The 21,518-nt window shown below is 47.6% G+C and overlaps 1 protein-coding gene across 1 annotated transcript in view; it reads left to right on the top strand.

Moving 5' to 3' along the window:
* WARS2 (tryptophanyl tRNA synthetase 2, mitochondrial) overlaps positions 1-16,450 on the top strand; it is a 33,255-nt gene extending 16,805 nt beyond the window's left edge. The window contains exons 4-6 of the mRNA XM_069760454.1: positions 12,169-12,254; positions 15,614-15,732; positions 15,802-16,450. Of these exons, the coding sequence (XP_069616555.1) occupies positions 12,169-12,254; positions 15,614-15,732; positions 15,802-16,250 (654 nt within the window). The 3' untranslated portion in view covers positions 16,251-16,450. The remainder of the gene's footprint in view (positions 1-12,168; positions 12,255-15,613; positions 15,733-15,801) is intronic.
* Positions 16,451-21,518: the final 5,068 nt, after the last annotated feature.

Below are 21,518 nucleotides of genomic sequence, written 5' to 3'. Positions count from 1 at the left end.
AGGAATTGGAATTCTAGGCTCTAACATCGGATTCTGAACCACAAAATCTTGAATGTTTTGTACCCTTGCAGTGAGATGATCCACACAAGAGGACAGACCTTGAATGTCCATATCTACACCTGTGTCCTGAACCACCCAGAGGTTAAGGGGAAAAGAAAGACAAAACACACTGCAGAGAAAAAAAAATGGTCTCAGAACTTCTCTTATCCCTCTATTGAGATGCATTAACACTTTGGGCCAGCTGTACTGTTATGGACCTGGTGGTTAGGAGCACCCGGAACGACCTGATGTTTTTTTTTTATTTAAATAGATTTTTATTAACAATATAAAGAGGAACATCAGAATGCCATTTACATTGCAATATATCACATACACATTTTCTTATTTAATAAACCCCAACATTACCCCAACTACCCCCCTCCCCCCTACGACAGCTCAGTCCCAATCTTCACCTCACTGAGGCCTTCTCTGCCTCGTGTAATTTATCCTCATCCAGGTCTTAGGAAACTCGACTTCTATACTCCTCAATCCAAATCAAGCCAACGAGACCATATTTTATTAAACATTTCTATTTTCCCCCTTTTTTTTGTACACCCCCTTTTCCAATTTTAGACCATGTTGAACATATTGGAGAAATTCCCTTCTCACAGGTGGTTCCGCATTTATCCAATTTCGTGCTATTACTTTCCTGGCCATGTAGAGTAGCCTAGCGATTGCAATTTTCCAAGTATTGTCAACTCCAATTTCTTCCACATATTCCAGCACGCATACTATCGGGTCTCTAAGAACTCTACACTTATACGCTACTTCAACCCGGCTCAAAACCACCACCCAAAAAGCAGCCAGCCTAGGACACGTCCACATCATGTGATATATTCCTGCATTCTCACTCGCACACCTCGGGCACTCAGAATTGGCACGCAATCCCGCTTTGTATAGCACTTCCGGAGATTTATATACCCTATGCAGAATGTATAGCTGCGAGATCCTATATGGTTCACTCAAGGATAGTCGCGGAACCCACTCCATCACCGATTCCCAGGTTTCATTTTCCATCGGTCCCACTTCTCTCTCCCACTTAGCTCTCGCCTTTATAGGGAAATCTAGCAGGAACGTGTGCATAAGGTCCTTATACAGAGTGGAAATAACTCCCCTTGTAGTCCCGTCACCACACACGTACTCCAACACTATATCATCTTGAACCCTGATATCAGCCTTCTTATTCTGAGCTCTAAAGGCATGTCTCATCTGCGCATACTGATATTCCCCTGTGGATCGCAGACCAAATTCTTCCTGCAATTGGGAGAAGGACTTCAGTTCCTGTCGCTGGATTATCTGGTGAACAAAGCAAATTCCCTTATTCTGCCATTCCATCAGTCCTCCCAGGGCCTCAAATTCCTTTAAATTGTTATTAGACCATATCGGTGTGAATTTAGTCAGCCCTTTAACCCCACGAATCTGCCTTAGTCTATTCCATAACTTGCGAATCAGGAACAGGGTTGGGTATACTCTCCCCAAAGCGCTCAAAGAGCCATCCTCCAAACACCTGACCACCGGTCGTCGGTCCGTCACCTCTTCCATTAGCTGTTGTACTGCACTGGATGACGCCCCTCGCGCCCAGCCCTTCAAATGCTGGCTCTGGGCCGCAAGGAAGTATATTTCCGGGTTGGGCAAAGCCAAACCACCATCTTCCTTGGGTCGCTGAAGCGTCTCCAGGCTAATACGTGGATATTGTCTTCCCCATATCAAGCTTCTAAAAAGGGCGTTAATCTGCCTGAACTTCCCCCGCGGGATCCAAATTGGTGCGTTATGTAGAACATAAAGAATTTTAGGCATCAGGACCATTTTAATAAGGTTTACCCTTCCGACGACCGATAGATGTAGCTTATTCCAGGCATCTACCTTTGCCTTGAGTACCCCCATAACAGGAGTCAAATTTCTTTGCAGGAACTCCGCAATTGGCACCGAAATCCATATTCCGAGGTATTTAAATTGGGAAACCACCTTCAGCCTCTCATCCCCAACATCCTCACTCACATTCTCTCCTACGTCATCCACCCTAAAAAGAACCGACTTATCCCAATTAATTGTTAGTCCCGACACAGTACCAAATCTCTCAACAATTTCAATGGCCCCTCTTAGTGAATCGTCTGGATCCGCCAGGAACAGCAAAACATCATCCGCATATAGCGCTATTTTTTCCTCTACTTTCCCATACCTAAACCCAGGGACCCCATCCGCCTGCCGAATCTTAGCAGCAAGAGGTTCTACAGCCAACGCGAACAGGAGGGGTGAAAGCGGGCATCCCTGCCTAGTCCCCCTAGCCAGCCCTATAGGTCGAGATAGCCTGTATCCAGGCCACAAACTGCGGACCAAACCCCATACATTCCAGCACCTGCCAGAGGTACCCCCATTCGACACTGTCAAACGCCTTATGTGCATCTAGCGATACAATCACTCTTCGACCACAGTTATCAGACTCTACCTGCAAATTTACATATAACCTCCGCAAATTGATCGCCGTTGATCTATCCGGCATAAAGCCAGATTGGTCCGAATGCACCAGACTCGCAATAACACTAGAGAGGCGGAGAGCCAACACCTTGGCCAGAAGCTTGACATCAATAGTTAGTAAAGAAATTGGGCGGTATGACTCCGGTTTCCCCAAGTCCTTATCCTCCTTTGGAATGACCACTATTATGGCCTCTCTCATAGAGGCTGGCAAACACCCACAGGACCTAGCTTCCTCCAGTACCATTTTTAATCTAGGAATCAACACTTCTGCCAACCCTTTATAGATCTCAGCGGGTAACCCATCGACCCCAGGCGCCTTCCCATTGGCCATAGACATCAATGCCCGACTCAATTCCTCCTCAGTGATAGGGGCCTCAAGGCTCTCCCTATCTGCCTCACTCAGTCTCGGCAGATCCAGACCCTCCAAGAAAGTCAATGTGTCCTCGACCGATTCACCAACCCGAGAGGAATACAAATCTGCATAGAAGTCCGCGAAGGCTCTCAAGATTTCAGGCGTTTCCGTTATTTTACCTCCACTAGCAGAGTCCAAAGAGTGTATATATGAAGAACCTCTCTGAGCAGCAGCCACTACCGACAACATATATCCCACTGTTTCTCCCTCCTGATAGAACAATACCCTTTGGAAATCCCGTTCCTCTCGGCTTTGCCTAACAGAATTTTTTCCAAATGATCTTGTGCGTTTTTCATCCTTCTCTCTGCCTCAGGGGTTCCCAGCATAGCCATCCCATCTTCTGCTTCCTTCAACTCCTCAACTGCCGCTTTTTCTGCCTCTCTCGTCCTCCGCTTACACCTACTAATGTCCCTAAACAGTAGTCCCCTCAGGTACGCCTTCATTGCATCCCAAATTGTAAGAGCATCAGTACTTCCATCATTTAAGAGAAAGAATTCCGCCACCTCCCGTCCTATACTTTCCAACTCAATACTCTGTAACCAATTAGGATGAATCTTCCATTCTCTCCCACTTAGCGAGCGAGACCCCTCCAATCTAACCTCTACTTCAATTGGACTATGGTCCGACAAGGCCCTTGGCAGATATCTCACCTTCCCAACCAGTGTGTCTAAGATCCTGTTACCCAGAGCCATATCAATCCTAGAGAGCGTGGCATGCGCCGGTGAATAACATGAGTACCCTCTCTCCCCAACATGTCTAACCCTCCAAAGATCAATCAAACCTATCTCCTGTATATAGGTGCCAAATGTTGTTATGTGTCCCTCCGACCTATTCTGAGTATTTTTATTTTTATCCCAATATTCATCACAGATGTTATTTAGATCCCCGATAATTATTAACGGTGCCGGCCCCCATCTTTCCACTCGCTCCATTACTTCTCTAATTTTCCTGCTAGAGTAGGGGGGCGGAATATACATCGCTGCAACACACAACATCACTCCATACAGTATACACCGTAATAGTACATACTGTCCATCCACATCCACACATACCTTCACCTCATACTGAACTCCCGCTGGAACACACAACATCACTCCATACAGTATACACCGTATTAGTACGTACTGCCCATCCACATCCACACATACCTTTACCTCCTCATACTGAACTCCCGCTGGAACACACAACATCACTCCATACAATATACACTGTATTAGTACATACTGCCCATCCACATCCACACATACCTTCACCTCCTCATACTGAACTCCCGCTGGAACACAAAACATCACTCCATACAGTATACACCGTATTAGTACGTACTGCCCATCCACATCCACACATACCTTCACCTCCTCATACTGAACTCCCGCTGGAACCAAGATTGAGACTCCTCTTGCATATGTGGAGAAGGTAGAATGATATCCCTTCTGGATCCACCGTCTATTCAGAACATCCACCTTTTCCCTTACCAAATGCGTCTCCAGCAAGCAAATCATTGAGGCCCGTTGGTCTCTTGCATATTGCAAACACGCGGCACGTCTAGATTTCTCCCCTAGGCCTCTCACATTCCAGCACAAAATCTTAAAACGGGTCCCAATCACTTGGCTCATCTTCACTATAAGTATCGTCAATTTTGAGCCCAAGCTGTCTAACTCCCCATCCCCCCCCCCCCCTCCCAACTCCCCCTCCCACCCTTCCCCCCTCACATCTAACCATTCCACCTCTTTTCAAGAGTGGGGCATCATCGCCCATAGCGAACACTCCGTTTGGCATTACCTTCCCAACCCTCCTCCCACCACTGTACATAACAGGATTTCAGACATTTTGAAAAATAACGTATCTCAAAACATTTTAACTTAGAATTATTTACACACGCAAGAAACCTGCATACATTTAAAATATGCCGCTTACCCTTCCTCCCCCCTTCCCAGCAGCCATTACACCATCCCTTTAACTTTAACTGAATACAATCCAGCTCCCTTCTTCCCCCCCCATACCCCCTGAGTTGTCAATCACATGACTCTATGCCCCTGACAGATAAGTAACCAAGATCAGACTCTTCCCACAGTTTCAGTCTCCTTTTCCTTTAAGCTTTTTAGCATTGATATCGATCCACTGGGTAGCTTCCTCCGGCTTCTGAAAAAAATGAATTTTATCAAACGCCACCACCCTCAGTCTTGCTGGAAACATCATGGAGTACTGCACTCCCAACTCCCTCAGCCGTCTCTTGATACCCGTGAACATCATCCGTTGTCTCTGCACCAAAGTAGAATAGTCGGGGTAGATAGCAATCTTCTGGCCTTCAACTGTCAGATCCGTCATGTCTCTGGCCTTCCTCAGGATAATGTCTCTGTCTCTATAATTTAGGATTTTGGCGAGCATGGTACGGGGATTCGCTCCAGGGACAGGTGGTTTCGGCGGGACCCTATGCGCTCTTTCTACCGCGAACACTTTTGTTAGCGCCATATCTACAAATGTTTCCAACAGCCATTTTTCAATATATTCCGTTGGATTCCTCCCTTCAGCTTTTTCAGGGATGCCCACTATGCGAATATTGTTTCTTCTGGACCTGTTCTCAAGGTCCTCATTTTTCGCAGCCAATTCAGCTATTGCTTGAGTGAACTTTTTCTCTGCTTTTTGCAGCTGCACTATATGGTCTTCTGCAGTGCTCACTCTCTCCTCTACCTCCCCCACACGTTTGTCAATCTTCTGCATGGCTGCGTTTATCTGGGCTGTGTCTCCCTTAACCTCCTGTATCTGTAAGGTCAGAGACTGTTTACATGAAGAGACTAGCGCAAAAACGTCTCTTAAGGTAGGCTCAGCTTCTGGCGCCATTTCCTCGGGTCCCCCTTCTGCCACCGCCATTTTACTCTCCTTTCTCCCCTGTTGTACCTCATGTTCTCCTGCTGGGCTCTCCTCCTCCTCCTCCTCCTCTTCGGTATCAGCTCCGGCTCCCTCCTCTGCGGCCTCCGCTCTCGCAAACTGCTGGAGCTTTGCCGCCACCTCCATACGCTTTCTACATGCGGCGTTCTCCTTGTCTGCCTTCTCCCTCGTGTCAGCGCCATCTTGGATTGCGCCTGCATCCCCGGCTCCCGCGTCCTTCTGCCGTCTCCTGGTCATGTTCGCCGGCTCCAGCACCACCGCTCAGCACCGCCGGACCCTCCAAGTCTCCCCGCAGCCGGTAAGCCCCCCGCAGGGACCAAACAGCAGCGGCTCTGCAGGATTTTAGAATGTACAGCGGCGGGAGCTCACAGCCGCACGTCCGCTCACATGAGCTCTCAGGCCACGCCCCCCGGAACGACCTGATGGTTAAACTAACACAGGACAAGCTCTGGGAAGTGGGAGCTCTGCTGACCACAACCCCTAATCCTATCACACACACTAGAAATAGCCGTGGAGCGTACCTAACTCTGCCTAGACGCCTCTTCACAGCCTAAGAGCTAACTAGCCCTAGAGATAGAAAATAAAGCCTACCTTGCCTCAGAGAAATTCCCCAAAGGAAAAGGCAGCCCCCCACATATATTGACTGTGAGTTAAGATGAAAGTCACAAACACAGAAATGAAACAGGTTTCAGCAAAGGAGGCCAGACTTACTAAACAGACCGAGGATAGGAAAGGTATCTTTGCGGTCAGCACAAAAAACTACAAAAAGACCATGCAGAGTGTGCAAAAAGACCTCCGCACCGACTCACGGTGCGGAGGTGCCACTCTGCATCCCAGAGCTTCCAGCTAGCAAGGCAAAATCATGATAGCAAGCTGGACAAGAAAACAATGAACAAATAATTAACTAGCAGGGACTTAGCTTCTGCTGGAGTAGACAGGTCACCAGAAAGATCCAAGAGCGAACTGAACCAGTACAAGAACATTGACAGCTGGCAAGGAGTAACGATCTGAGTGAAGTTAAATAGAACAGCCAGCCAATGAATAAACTACGTCACCTGTGGAAGGAACCTCAGAAGCAGCGGCTCCACTCACAGCCACCAGAGGGAGTCCATGGACAGAACTCGCCGAAGTACCATTCATGACCACAGGAGGGAGTTCGATAACAGAATTCACAACAGGACCCCACTTGAAACATTCTTCCAACTGGATGTGCAGCCATTTACGACCACTCTTTGGGTCCGATCACTAAGCCAGTTATGAATCCTGTTTCTATAAAAATACCAGTAGCGCTTCAACCCTGAAGACACTCGGCAGCAAGTAATGATACAATTCCACCTTTTTGTATCGAAATCTATATACAGAAGTAAAAAGCAAGTAATACCTGCGCTGAGTGACAAAAAATCCTCCAAACCACACGAATTATGTTCTCAATAAAAAAATTTTTTATAGGTTACCATACCAGAATAACAAGAGCATAACCGTGGTGTGGACAAGTGTTCTTATTTCATAAGGTACCAGGAGCGTTTTGGTTGTCAAATAGATAAGTATAACCAATTGTTACCCTTGAATAATCAATAGAACTCACCGGCTCCTTGTGGTGATCTTTACTGAATCATGTCCGTTATATCCATAGTATAGAAGAAACTGGCAGGCTTCCTCCAATTGTCCTATTAGGCTATATCCACTGCGGTTGTAGTCTTCAGATGAAGCCACTCTGGGTTGAGTCCGCTGCGTCCGTAGTTCCGGTGTGTATCTTCAGGTGGAGCCGCTCTGTGCGCTGCCCCGGCCGGCGGCAGAACGCTCAAAGCACGCTCCCCGCTTAGGACTAATGAGCGCTGGAGTAGCCGCTGGGTTCTCTGCCGAAGCAGGACCTTCCGTGACGTCACGGTCACGTGGATAAACACGTGACTAGGCTAAGGAGAGCAGCGAGGACCAAATCCTACGCGTTTCGGAACTACCGTGTTCCTTCTTCAGGGATGGTCCATACTAGCAGCTCTCCATCTTATATATCCTCCAGTGCTCTTGCAATGCCCTTAATTGGTGAACGCAAACAGCTCTACTTCGCTATTAAGGCCCCTTGGGGCCAGTGTATCCAGTTCAAAGATCATTTTTGTTTCTTCTCTTGACATTTGTCTGATATAGTCACCCTTCCTCCAGCTTTTATGTACAGTTTTCAAACCTGTGATACATGTACCGCTGGGTGAACTTCCGTGATAGATAAAGAAATGCTTAGATAAAGGGTGACCCTGAAATTTTTTCTTTATGTTCCTAAGATGTTCATTTATCCTCACATATAGGGGACGCTTCGTCCTTCCGACGTAGATCTTATCACACGGACACCTAATGGCGTAAATTACCCCTTCAGTCTTGCAGGAAATGTGATCCTTAATGCGCCAGTTGGTATTTGCATTTGACAATAAAAATTGTTTTTTGGTGTTCAGTAACTTGCAAGATTTACATTTTAGGCAAGGATAGAAACCTGGTGGTTTATAGACAAATGGATATGACTTCACTGCGTAGGAGTGTGGTACAGTGGGGGCTATTTTATTTCCCAGGTTGTTTGCCCTTCTATAAATAAATTTTGGACGATCCGGAATCTTCTCCCCAATTATTTTATCTTCTTTTAATATGTCCCAATGTCTATTGACTATGCGTTTCAGGAGATACGTGTACACAGTATCCTACGCAGTGAAGTCATATCCATTTGTCTATAAACCACCAGGTTTCTATCCTTGCCTAAAATGTAAATCTTGCAAGTTACTGAACACCAAAAAACAATTTTTATTGTCAAATGCAAATACCAACTGGCGCATTAAGGATCACATTTCCTGCAAGACTGAAGGGGTAATTTACGCCATTAGGTGTCCGTGTGATAAGATCTACGTCGGAAGGACGAAGCGTCCCCTATATGTGAGGATAAATGAACATCTTAGGAACATAAAGAAAAAATTTCAGGGTCACCCTTTATCTAAGCATTTCTTTATCTATCACGGAAGTTCACCCAGCGGTACATGTATCACAGGTTTGAAAACTGTACATAAAAGCTGGAGGAAGGGTGACTATATCAGACAAATGTCAAGAGAAGAAACAAAAATGATCTTTGAACTGGATACACTGGCCCCAAGGGGCCTTAATAGCGAAGTAGAGCTGTTTGCGTTCACCAATTAAGGGCATTGCAAGAGCACTGGAGGATATATAAGATGGAGAGCTGCTAGTATGGACCATCCCTGAAGAAGGAACACGGTAGTTCCGAAACGCGTAGGATTTGGTCCTCGCTGCTCTCCTTAGCCTAGTCACGTGTTTATCCACGTGACCGTGACGTCACGGAAGGTCCTGCTTCGGCAGAGAACCCAGCGGCTACTCCAGCGCTCATTAGTCCTAAGCGGGGAGCGTGCTTTGAGCGTTCTGCCGCCGGCCGGGGCAGCGCACAGAGCGGCTCCACCTGAAGATACACACCGGAACTACGGACGCAGCGGACTCAACCCAGAGTGGCTTCATCTGAAGACTACAACCGCAGTGGATATAGCCTAATAGGACAATTGGAGGAAGCCTGCCAGTTTCTTCTATACTATGGATATAACGGACATGATTCAGTAAAGATCACCACAAGGAGCCGGTGAGTTCTATTGATTATTCAAGGGTAACAATTGGTTATACTTATCTATTTGACAACCAAAACGCTCCTGGTACCTTATGAAATAAGAACACTTGTCCACACCACGGTTATGCTCTTGTTATTCTGGTATGGTAACCTATAAAAAAAATTTTTTATTGAGAACATAATTCGTGTGGTTTGGAGGATTTTTTGTCACTCAGCGCAGGTATTACTTGCTTTTTACTTCAGTTATGAATCCACCTAACAGTTGTGTTATGCCGGAGGCGGCAGATACCAAGAGTGGACCCACTGGACCGTGATACCGAACCTTCCCCGAATGAGCGCGCCAGATTAGACCAACCCCTATACAGAGATAGTTTGGGGGCAAGCTCAGAGGCCTCAAGTACCACGGATGCCAGGACCAGGGGTCGACTCGAGGATAGCGAACAAACGGAGATGGGACTGGGACGCGGGAAGAGAGATAGAGCCGCGCGGGTAAGAAGCAGGATAAGTAACCACAAAAAGAGGAAACATGGCAAGGGAGACCAAAGAGAAGAAGGTCAGCAGATTAGTGAGGAGATGGTAACAGGTTCCTGGAGGACACAGGGCAGAGACAGACACTGAAAAGGTAAGAGGGAGGCAAAGGGTTAAGACACAGAGATAATGGGCAAGAAGAAACAGCGAGGCAAGGGGTTAAGACACAGAGATCAGTATCAGTATGGACATAAGCAAGGAGCAGAGGGACAGGCCTAGTAATGGGAGAGAAACTCAACAATCAGGCGCCTCCACAAGGGTAGGGTGGCTTGAAATACCTAATGCCAGCCTCCTATTGGCCCAGCAATACTGCCGGGTCAGGTCACAGCGCTGGATAAGTAGGAGGAATGTGCGCCCGCTCAATCCCTAAGATGCATATGGGAAGAGACAGAGTGCACTGCTGGCAGCAGGGAGGAAGCGCGGCAACGCGCCCAAGCAGGCACGCGCCGGGAGCCAGACCTGAGAGAAGCAAGGCGGGAGCAATGAAGGAGGAATCGGCGAGCGCAGCGCCGGCAGCAACAGCCCCGGGACTGGTGAGCAAGGTGCTAACAAGTTGCCTTGTCCATTCCATACTTAGTCATTTTTTCAATAAGGATGGTGTGAGATACTTTGTCATGCTTTGCTGAAGTCAAGATATACTATATCTACAGCATTTCCCTGATCCACCCAGTCAGTGATTCTGTCATAGAAGGAAATTAAGTTAGTCTGACATGACTGATGCTGACTCTGGTTAATCACTTCACTCTTATCCAGTTGCTTACATACATGTTGTTTAATTATTTGTTCAAAGATCTTTCCTGGCATAGACCTCAGACTCACCTGCCTATAGTTCCCTGGGTCCACCTTTTCCCCCTTTTTAAAGATAGGAACAACATTTGTTCTTCTCCAGTCTTCTGGGACTTCTCCTGTTCTCCAAGAATTTTGAAAGATTATGGAGAGTGGTTCAAAAATTTCTTCTGCTACCTCCTTCAGTACTCTGCAGTGTAAGTCGTCTGGACCTGGAGACTTGAATTCATTTATGTTAGCTAAGAGTTTCCTCACTATCTTTGTTTATAGATATCCTGGATTCTTCTACCCCTTTAATAGGACAGTGAAGATCAGTTGATGTTACATTTCCTTTCTGAGAGAAAACAGATGCAAAATAGGAATTTAAAAGTTCAGCCTTCTCAACATCCTTTCTTACCATTTCATCACTTTCATCCTGTAAAAATCCTATAGCATCTTTGACTTTTGTTTTACTTTTGACATATCCCTAAAATCCTTTTTTATTACTTTTGACATCTCTTGCAAGCCTTAATTCATTGTCAGCTTTAGATAATCTGATTTGTGCCCTGCAGGTTCTGCAGACAGCATTATATTCTCCTTTAGCTATGCCTCCCTCTTTCGATTTGAGAAACATTTCTTTCTTCCTTTTTAGCATGTGTTTAAGTTCTGTGTTCATCCATCCTGGTTTCCTTAAATGCTCCGTATTCTTTCCTCTTTCTGGAATTGTTAACGATTGTGCTTTGAAAATCTCATTTTTCAAGATTTCCCATCCTTCCTGGCCATTTTTGTCCTTAAGGATATCCAGCCATTGGATCCCTCCGATTCTCTGAGTCCCCTAAAATCTGCCTTTTTGAAATCTAACCTTGATGTCTGAGTCTTCACAGTTCTTCTTCCTCTAGTTATCCAAAATTCTAAAATCGCATGGTGGCTACCTCCTAGGGTCCCAGCCACTCTTACCTCCTCAACCATTTCCTCCCTGTTTATGAGGATTAGATCCAAGGTAACGGATCCCCTTGTTTTCTCCCCTACCTTTTGGAAGATAAAGCTGTCAGCAAGAGAGGATAAAAATTTGCTTGACCTGTTAGTTTTGCCTGAGAGAGATTCCCAACAAATGTCTGGATAGTTGAAATCTCCCATGACCACCATATTACATCATGTCTTATCCTCCAGTCTATGCCAGAGCTGCAGTCACTATTCTTCTTTTACATCATGTCTTATCCTCCAGTCACCTCCACAGCTGCACTCGCTATTCTGCTGTTACATCATGTCTTATCCTCCAGTCACCTCCAGAGCTGCACTCACTATTCTGCACCATCACTGCTGCCCGACAGAAGCTGAATTCCAGCAGAAGTGTGTATGCAGCTTTGGATGGGATTGGAGTATATGCTATGGTGTGTGTAGATTTTCCAATAGGGCGTCACTTTAAGACCGGAGTGTGAAATTAGTTTTTCTTGATTGACAGATGAAAAGTCTGAACCAGAAGAACGAGGGGAGCGTCGGGCTGTTCACGTACCCCGTGCTGCAAGCGGCTGATATTCTGCTCTACAAGTGAGTCCCAGCGGACGGGGGTACAGCCCCAGTCAGTGATCAGACCCTCAGCCGCCCCCAGGACCAGCGCAGGAAGATCTGGGAGCTTTCTGGTCGCAACAGCCCTTGGTTATCGCCTGAAATGTGTTGGATTGTTTGTGAATTCCTGCTGTGATGGCTGAAAGCCACGGGCATGTGACCCCCAAAGATGTAATCCGTGACCTCAAATGCATGACGCCAGCTGGGAAAATGTAATCAGTTACAACCGTGCACTTTAGACTGAAGCGCGTGGACATGCCGTAATCAGCCTGTAATGTATATAGGAAGTAGATGCAGAAAATGTCCGAGGTGCCTGTAATGCGTTGTCACATGGCGGCTGCTGTGACCCGATATCTTCCCATAATGTGATGTTATTAGAGACTAGAAGAGACCAGTTCAGACCCATTGTTCCTGAAACGCATCAGTCTGTGAATGTAATAAGGATTTGTTTCAGAGCCGGTAATAATTTCTTCATTTTCTTCTTGGTGATTTTAGGTTAGATATTATGAAATGGTCTCTGTGCCCTGATGGACTGAAACGCGCCACATTTGTTGAATACTCAAACGTAATAAGGATTTGTTTTGTGTAAGGACCAGTATTGTAACACAGCTAAAGTCAGTGAAAAAGTACCAAAGTCCAAGGAGACGGTTCCATGATGGTCTGGAACGCGTTGGTTTGTCACATACTTTAGGTGGAGTACAGAGCTCTTATAGGTGAGTTGTAGTAACTCTGGACTGGAACGCGTTGGTTTGTCACATACTTTATGCTGAGTACAGAGCTCTTATAGGTGAGTTGTAATAACACTGGCCTGGAACGCGTTGGTTTGTCACATACTTTATGCTGAGATTCCAAGGTAGCTGACAGCACAACTGGTAATACGATGCCCGTCCTAACTCCACGGACCAAGATGGAGACGTACATACCCAAAAGAAATGAAGGACAGCATCCAATCCAGGTGAAAAACGCTTCTTTTATTGTGCCAAATGCGATGTTTCAACCATCATGCTTGAGAAAAACCTCTGATGGTTGAAACGTCGCATTTGGCACAAAAAAGAAGCGTTTTTCACCTGGATCGGATACTTTAGGCTGAGTACAGAGCTCTTATCGGTGGGTTGAAGTAACTCTGGCCTGGAACGCGTTTGTCACATACTTTAGGCTGAATACAGAGCTCTTATAGGTGAGTTGTAATAACACTAGACTGGAACGCGTTGGTTTGTCACACTTTAGGCTGAGTACAGAGCTCGTATTGGTCAGTTGTAGTAACCCTGGATTGGAACGCGCTGGTTTGTCACATACTTTATGCTGAGTACAGAGCTCGTATCGGTGAGTTGTAGTAACACTGGACTGGAACGCGTTGGTTTGTCACCTACTTTAGGCTGAGTACAGAGCTCTTATAAGTGAGTTGTAGTAACCCTGGACTGGAACACGTTGGTTTGTCACATACTTTAGGCTGAGTACAGAGCTCTTATCGGTGAGTTGTAGTAACCCTGGACTGGAACGCGTTGGTTTGTCACATACTTTAGGCTGAGTACAGAGCTCTTATAGGTGAGTTGTAATACTGACCTGGAACGCGTTGGTTTGTCACATACTTTAGGCTGAGTACAGAGCTCTTATCGGTGAGTTGTAGTAACCCTGGACTGGAACGCGTTGGTTTGTCACATACTTTAGGCTGAGTACAGAGCTCTTATAGGTGAGTTGTAGTAACCCTGGACTGGAACGCGTTGGTTTGTCACATACTTTAGGCTGAGTACAGAGCTCTTATAGGTGAGTTGTAATACTGACCTGGAACGCGTTGGTTTGTCACATACTTTAGGCTGAGTACAGAGCTCTTATCGGTGAGTTGTAATAACACTGGCCTTGAACGCGTTGGTTTGTCACATACTTTAGGCTGAGTACAGAGCTTTTATCGGTGAGTTGTAGTAACCCTGGACTGGAACGCGTTGGTTTGTCACATACTTTAGGCTGAATACAGAGCTCTTATCGGTGGGTTGTAATAGCACTGGCCTGGAACGCGTTGGTTTGTCACATACTTTATGCTGAGTACAGAGCTCTTATCGGTGAGTTGTAGTAACCCTGGCACACGTTGGTTTGTCACATACTTTAGGCTGAATACAGAGCTCTTATCGGTGGGTTGTAATAGCACTGGACTGGAACGCGTTGGTTTGTCATATACTTTAGGCTGAGTACAGAGCTCTTATCGGTGAGTTGTAGTAACCCTGGCCTGGAACGCGTTGGTTTGTCACATTAGGCTGAGTACAGAGCTCTTATCGGTGAGTTGTAATAGCACTGGCCTGGAACGCGTTGGTTTGTCACATACTTTAGGCTGAATACAGAGCTCTTATCGGTGGGTTGTAATAACCCTGGCCTGGAACGCGTTGGTTTGTCATATACTTTAGGCTGAGTACAGAGCTCTTATCGGTGAGTTGTAGTAACCCTGGCCTGGAACGCGTTGGTTTGTCACATACTTTAGGCTGAGTACAGAGCTCTTATCGGTGGGTTGAAGTAACTCTGGCCTGGAACGCGTTTGTCACATACTTTAGGCTCAATACAGAGCTCTTATAGGTGAGTTGTAATAACACTAGACTGGAACGCGTTGGTTTGTCACACTTTAGGCTGAGTACAGAGCTCGTATTGGTCAGTTGTAGTAACCCTGGATTGGAACGCGCTGGTTTGTCACATACTTTATGCTGAGTACAGAGCTCGTATCGGTGAGTTGTAGTAACACTGGACTGGAACGCGTTGGTTTGTCACATTAAGCTGAGTACAGAGCTCTTATCGGTGAGTTGTAATAGCACTGGCCTGGAACGCGTTGGTTTGTCACATACTTTAGGCTGAATACAGAGCTCTTATCGGTGGGTTGTAATAACCCTGGCCTGGAACGCGTTGGTTTGTCATATACTTTAGGCTGAGTACAGAGCTCTTATCGGTGAGTTGTAGTAACCCTGGCCTGGAACGCGTTGGTTTGTCACATACTTTAGGCTGAGTACAGAGCTCTTATCGGTGAGTTGTAATAGCACTGGCCTGGAACGCGTTGGTTTGTCACATACTTTATGCTGAGTACAGAGCTCTTATCGGTGAGTTGTAGTAACCCTGGCACGCGTTGGTTTGTCACACTTTAGGCTGAATACAGAGCTCTTATCGGTGAGTTATAATAACACTGGCCTGAAACGCGTCAGTTATTGAGTAAGGTCCAAGCTGTAATAATGAAGTGTTTTCTTGACGTTGTGGCTGGTGTGACCTTTACCAGTGGTTTTGGCTATGACGTGGTTGCCATAAGTCGGGGCTGACGTGACCTGCAACGCATTGGTGTAGTTATAGTGTCCGCTCTCCCTCTGTGACAGGTCCACTCACGTCCCGGTGGGTGATGACCAGGCCCAGCACTTGGAGCTGACGCAGGATGTGGCACGGATCTTCAATCATCGGTACGGAGAATTCTTCCCGATCCCCAGAGCTCTGATGAGTGAGTCGATGGCTGGAAGGGGATTGGGATGGGACATGACCTAAGGGTTAATGTTGATTGTTTTTATAGGTTCCACCAAGAAGATCCGCTCCCTCCGAGACCCTACAGTGAAGATGTCAAAGTCGGACCCTCAAAATCTGGCCACTGTGCGGCTGACAGACACACCGGATGAAATAATCATGAAGTTCCGCAAGGCTGTGACGGACTGCACCTCGGAGGTGACCTATGACCCAGAAGGGCGGCCGGGCGTCTCTAACCTGGTGGCGATCCACAGCGCTGTGACTGGCCGCACCCCCGAGGAGCTGGTGAAGCAGAGCCGTGGGCTGGAGACGGCACAGTACAAGCTGGTGGTGGCAGAGGCCGTGATCTCCCAGCTGGCTCCCATCCGGGAGGAGATCCACAGACTCCGGGGGGATGTGGGGTTCCTTACAGAGGTGCTGGAGCACGGGGCTCAGGGGGCGCGGGAGGTGGCGGCGCCGGTGTACGACGCAGTCTGCCGCCTGGTTGGACTAAGATGACGAGGCCAAAAACAGCCTCATTGTACAATTTCTGCAACTTTCTGACACTCTTGTATTTTTCACTATTTCCAGAATCTTTGCAGCCGGTGAGGGCAAATATCAGTTATGTGAAAGGTGAATTCTGCTCTCACAGCTGAGAATTTGTTACAATGTATCAGTTTCAAAATCACTTGGAGCAGAAATAATATTTGACATACAGGTAAAAACTACAACAAGCTCGTCTGTTGGGTGAGCGACTGACAGCAAGCGGGGGTCCTGAAATAGGGGGGCGTGGGGGGGGGGTCTCCTAGAAAAGGGCAGCTTTCATTGTACAGTTATACAGCTTTCTGTAGAGGGGACACCGGCCCTTTAACACTGCGATGCTTCCTGTCACCAGATACATGAAAACCGTCATAAATCAACAGTAAACATGAAAATAAGCAACTGTGTAATAAATCATCAGAGGAAGCGGCTTCCATCTCTGCCAGAAACCATCCGTTATCAAAGTCCTCAGCTCTGAGGGAAAATCTGTATTCAGCCACGAGTCTCCCATTACTGACAGCGGAGATGAGAGCGGCTGCTGAGGAGACACTGGAGGGGGGGGGGTGTTATGAACAGGTAATTCAGAACCACAATGGACATAGAAGTACAGAGCACACAAGTGACCTGACAATGACCAAACATTAAGGACGAGCTCTGAGACGTGGAAACTCTGCTGACCGCAATCCCTAATCCTAACACACCACACTAGAGGTAGCCGTGGATTGCGCCTAACGCTCCCTATGCAACTCGGCACAGCCTGAGAAACTAGCTAGGCCTGAAGACAGAAAAATAAGCCTACCTTGCCTCAGAGAAATTCCCCAAAGGAAAAGGCAGCCCCCAACATATAATGACTGTGAGTAAGATGAAAATACAAACACAGAGATGAAATAGATTTAGCAAAGTGAGGCCCGACTTACTGAATAGACCGAGGATAGGAAAGATAGCTATGCGGTCAACACAAAAACCTACAAACAACCACGCAGAGGGGCAAAAAGACCCTCCGCACCGACTAACGGTACGGAGGTGCTCCCTCTGCGTCTCAGAGCTTCCAGCAAGCAAGAAAAACCAATATAGCAAGCTGGACAGAAAAAATAGCAAACAAAAAATAATACAAGCAAAACTTAGCTTATGCAGGATAAACAGGCCACAGGAACGATCCAGGAGGAAGCAAGACCAATACTAGAACATTGACTGGAGGCCAGGATCAAAGCACCAGGTGGAGTTAGATAGAGCAGCACCTAACGACTTAACCTCATCACATGAGGAAGGAAACTCCGAAGCCGCAGTACCACTCTCGACCACAGGAGGGAGCTTGGCCACAGAATTCACAACGGGGAGAGAGTGGGAGGGAGGAGAGAGCGGGAGGGAGGAGAGAGCGGGAGGGAGGAGAAAGCGGGAGGGAGGAGGAGAGAGCAGGAGGGAGGGAGGAAGAGAGTGGGAGGGAGGAGGAGAGAGCGGGAGGGAGGAGGAGAGAGCGGGAGGGAGGAGGAGAGTGCGGGAGGAGGAGGGAGCGGGAGGGAGGAGGGAGCGGGAGGAGGAGAGAGCGAGACGGAGGAGAGAGCAGGAGGGAGGAGAGAGCGGGAGGGAGGAGGAGGAGAGAGCGGGAGGGAGAAGGAGAGAGCGGGAGGAAGAGAGCAGGAGGGAGGAGGAGAGAGCGGTAGGGAGAAGGAGAGAGCGGGAGGGAGAAGGAGAGAGCGGGAGGAGGAGAGAGCGGGAGGGAGGAGGAGGAAAGCGGGAGGGAGAAGAAGAGAGCGGGAGGGAGGAGTAGAGAGCGGGAGGAGAGCGCGGGAGGGAGGAGGAGAGAGCGGGAGGAGGAAGAGCGAGGGAGGAGGAGAGAGCAGGAGGGATGAGGAGAGAGAGGGAGGAGGAAGAGAGGGAGGAGGATGAGCTCTGGTTCCTCCCCATCTACATAGGAGATGTCAGCTGCTTCTGATACAATTCTCTCACTTATGGGAGAATCTTCACTGAATACAGATTTTACTTCAGAACTGAGAATTCTGATAATGACTGATCAATTTTAGCAGAGAAAGAAGCCGAATTCTCTGATGTTTCACAAATGTGCGACTCTTTACATGCACTATTGATTAAGGAAATGACAACTAAAACAACAAATACTCAAACTATTGACCTGAACAACTGACCCCATCATCTGCTGAACGTGCAACTATCATCAGATATCAGTAATCTCCCCGCAGCCTCCTCTATATCACATTGTCTGATAATCTAAGGTCACAACGTGGAGTCAAAACTGCAACACACGGACGAGAAACACTGGTCAACACGAAAAAATCCTCAGCAAAGCTGATCTGTCTGTTTTATGGGTTTGATGCGCTTAGTTTTGCCCTATCACATAAAGTGTCTGAGATAGAAATATTTTTATTACGTTATTTCTGCATTTTCAGTGTATGTGGTTTTTGCTAAGTTATTCTCATTTCTTTGCTTGTCTTACTTAGGCCTCTTTCACATTTCCATCTTTTTGAATCCGTCGTTTAGGGGAAAAAACGGATCCTGCAAATGTGCTCACAGGATGCGTTTTTTGCCCATAAACTTGTATCAGCGACGGATTGCCACACGTCGCGTCCGTCGTGCGACGGATCCGTCGTGTTTTGGCGGACCGTCGTCACAAAAAAAGTTCAATGTAACATTATTTTGTACGTCGCGTCTGCCATTTTCGACCGCGCATGCGCACCCAAAACTCCCCCCCCCTCGTCCCCGGACTGCAGAATGGGCAGCGGATGCGTTGAAAAACTGCATCCGCTGCCCACGTCGTGCAAAAAATTCACAACGTCTGTCGGTACGTCGGCCCGACGCATTGCGACGGACCCGTACCGACGGAAGTGTGAAAGAGGCCTAAATTGTGAGTTTTCTTACAGGGACATCAGTAAAGGTTTTAGTGAGTTTTATGGGAAGGAGTATTGACAGTGCAGTCAACCAATGTCTACATCTCGGAAAGTCACATGTTATGGGGAGGAGCTAACCGTTATGAGGCGGTAAGATTTGAGTCAGAAAAGGATGGTGATGGCAGCAAGGACCGGTATGTGAGACTCTGACAGGAGACAGGCCTCTACAGGGAGATAGAAGAGAAGGCAGCAGACAGCCGCCATTGTGAGACTGACAGGAGACAGGCCTGTACAGGGATCTGAGCCCTGCCACCACCCCAACCACTCCATATACCAGACCTCTGCCCTTCCCTATTAACCTCCCTCTCCAACATCACTGAAGGAGAGCTTACTCGCCTCTTATCCAAATCACACCTCACCACCTGTGCACTTGACCCCGTCCCTTCCCACCTGCTCCCCAACCTCACTAACACGCTTATTCCAGTCCTAACCCATCTCTTCAACCTATCACTATCTTCTAACTAACCTTGACCCAACTTCTATGCCCAGCTATCGCCCCATATCACTGCTCCCGTTTGCTTCAAAACTCCTTGAGCAGCATGTCCATGCTCAAATTTCCTCCCACCTCTCATCTAACTCCTTGACAACCTCCAATCTGGCTTCCGCCCCCACCACTCCACCGAAACTGCCCTGACCAAAATTACTAATGACTTAGTCACAGCCAAAGCTAACAGACAGTTCTCCATCCTCCTCCTTCTTGACCTGTCCTCTGCTTTCGACACAGTCGATCACTGCCTACTGCTACAGATTCTTTCTTCCCTTGGCATCAAAGACCTTGTCCTGTCCTGGATTGCCTCATACCTCTCCGACCGCACATTTAGCGTTTCCCACTCCCACACCACCTCCTCATCCCGCCCTCTGTTGGAGTCCCTCAAGGCTCTGTCCTAGGGCAGCTACGTTTTTCCATCTATACCCTTGGCCTAGGACAACTCATAAAGTCTCATGGCTTCCAGTACCACCAGTATGCAGACGATACTCAGATCTACCTCTCTGGCTCAGATGTCACCTCTGCTGTCCAGAATCCCGAAGTGTCTGTCAGCCATATCCTCCTTCTTTAACTTTAGCTTCCTAAAACTCAATGTAGACAAAACCAACCTCATCATCTTTCCCCCATCTCACGTATCCCCCCTATCTGATCTATCTATTATGGTAAACGGCATCACGCTCTCTCCTGCACCTGAAATCCGCTGCCTCGGGGTAACTCGACTCTGCCCTGTCCTTCAAACTGCACGTCCAAACTCTTTCCACCTCCTGTCACCTCCAACTCAAAAATATTGCCAGAATCCGTTCCTTCCTCAGCCCACAATCTACCAAAACTCATGTGCATGCCCTCATCATCTCCCGCCTCGATTACTGCAACACCCTCCTCTGTGGCCTCCCCGCTAACTCTCTTGCACCACTCCAGTCTGTCCTCAACTCTGCTGCCCGGCTAATCCACCTATCTCCTCGCTACTCCCATGCTTCTCCCCTCTGCAAATCCCTCCACTGGCTCCCAATTCCCCAACGAATCCAGTTCAAACTACTACCACTGATCTACAAAGCCATCCACAACCTGTCTCCTCCCTAAATCTCTGAACTAATCTCCCAATATCTTCCCTCACGTAATCTTCGATCCTCCCAAGACCTTCTTCTCTCCTCCACACTTATTCGTTCCTCACACAACCGCCTCCAAGACTTCTCCCGAATATCCTCCATCCTCTGGGATTCCATGCCTCAACACGTCCGATTATCCACCACTCTCGGATCCTTCAGACGGAACATGAAAACCCATCTCTTCAGGAAAGCCTACAGCCTACAATAACCATTCTGCCACTTCACCACCGTCAGAGCCACAGCCTCACCGCCGCCAGAGCCACCGCCGTCAGAGCCGCCGCCTCGCCCTTACCTTCTGTCTCTTCCCCACTATCCCATAGAATGTAAGTGCGCAAGGACAGGGTCCTCTCCCCTCTGTACCAGTCTGTCACTGTAAACTTGTTTACTGTAAACGATATCTATAACCCTGTATGTAACCCTTTCTCATGTACAGCACCATGGAATTAATGGTGCTATATAAATAATAATAATAAAATAGAAGGGAAGGCAGCGGACAGCCGCCATTGTGAGACTCTGACAGGAGATAGGCCTCTACAGGGAGATAGAAGGCAGCGGACAGCTGCTATTGTGAGAGGATTTTCACTGCATTTCTCGGAGGGTAAGTTGCCTCAAAGGGAAGAAAACAGCTCAGCCACTGAGGTGTAACTGAGTGAGGGTCTCCACAGAGAGAGAACCTGAAAGCCGCCAATATCACACTGGGAAACTGTCTGCAAATGTTCACCTGTAAGGACTAGGCTGACCCGTTTACCTCACA

The sequence above is a fragment of the Ranitomeya imitator genome, chromosome 3 (assembly GCF_032444005.1).
Source record: "Ranitomeya imitator isolate aRanImi1 chromosome 3, aRanImi1.pri, whole genome shotgun sequence".
NCBI lineage: Eukaryota > Metazoa > Chordata > Amphibia > Anura > Dendrobatidae > Ranitomeya > Ranitomeya imitator.
Note: the sequence above shows the minus strand (reverse complement) of the source record. Positions and strands in the feature narration are given on the sequence as shown.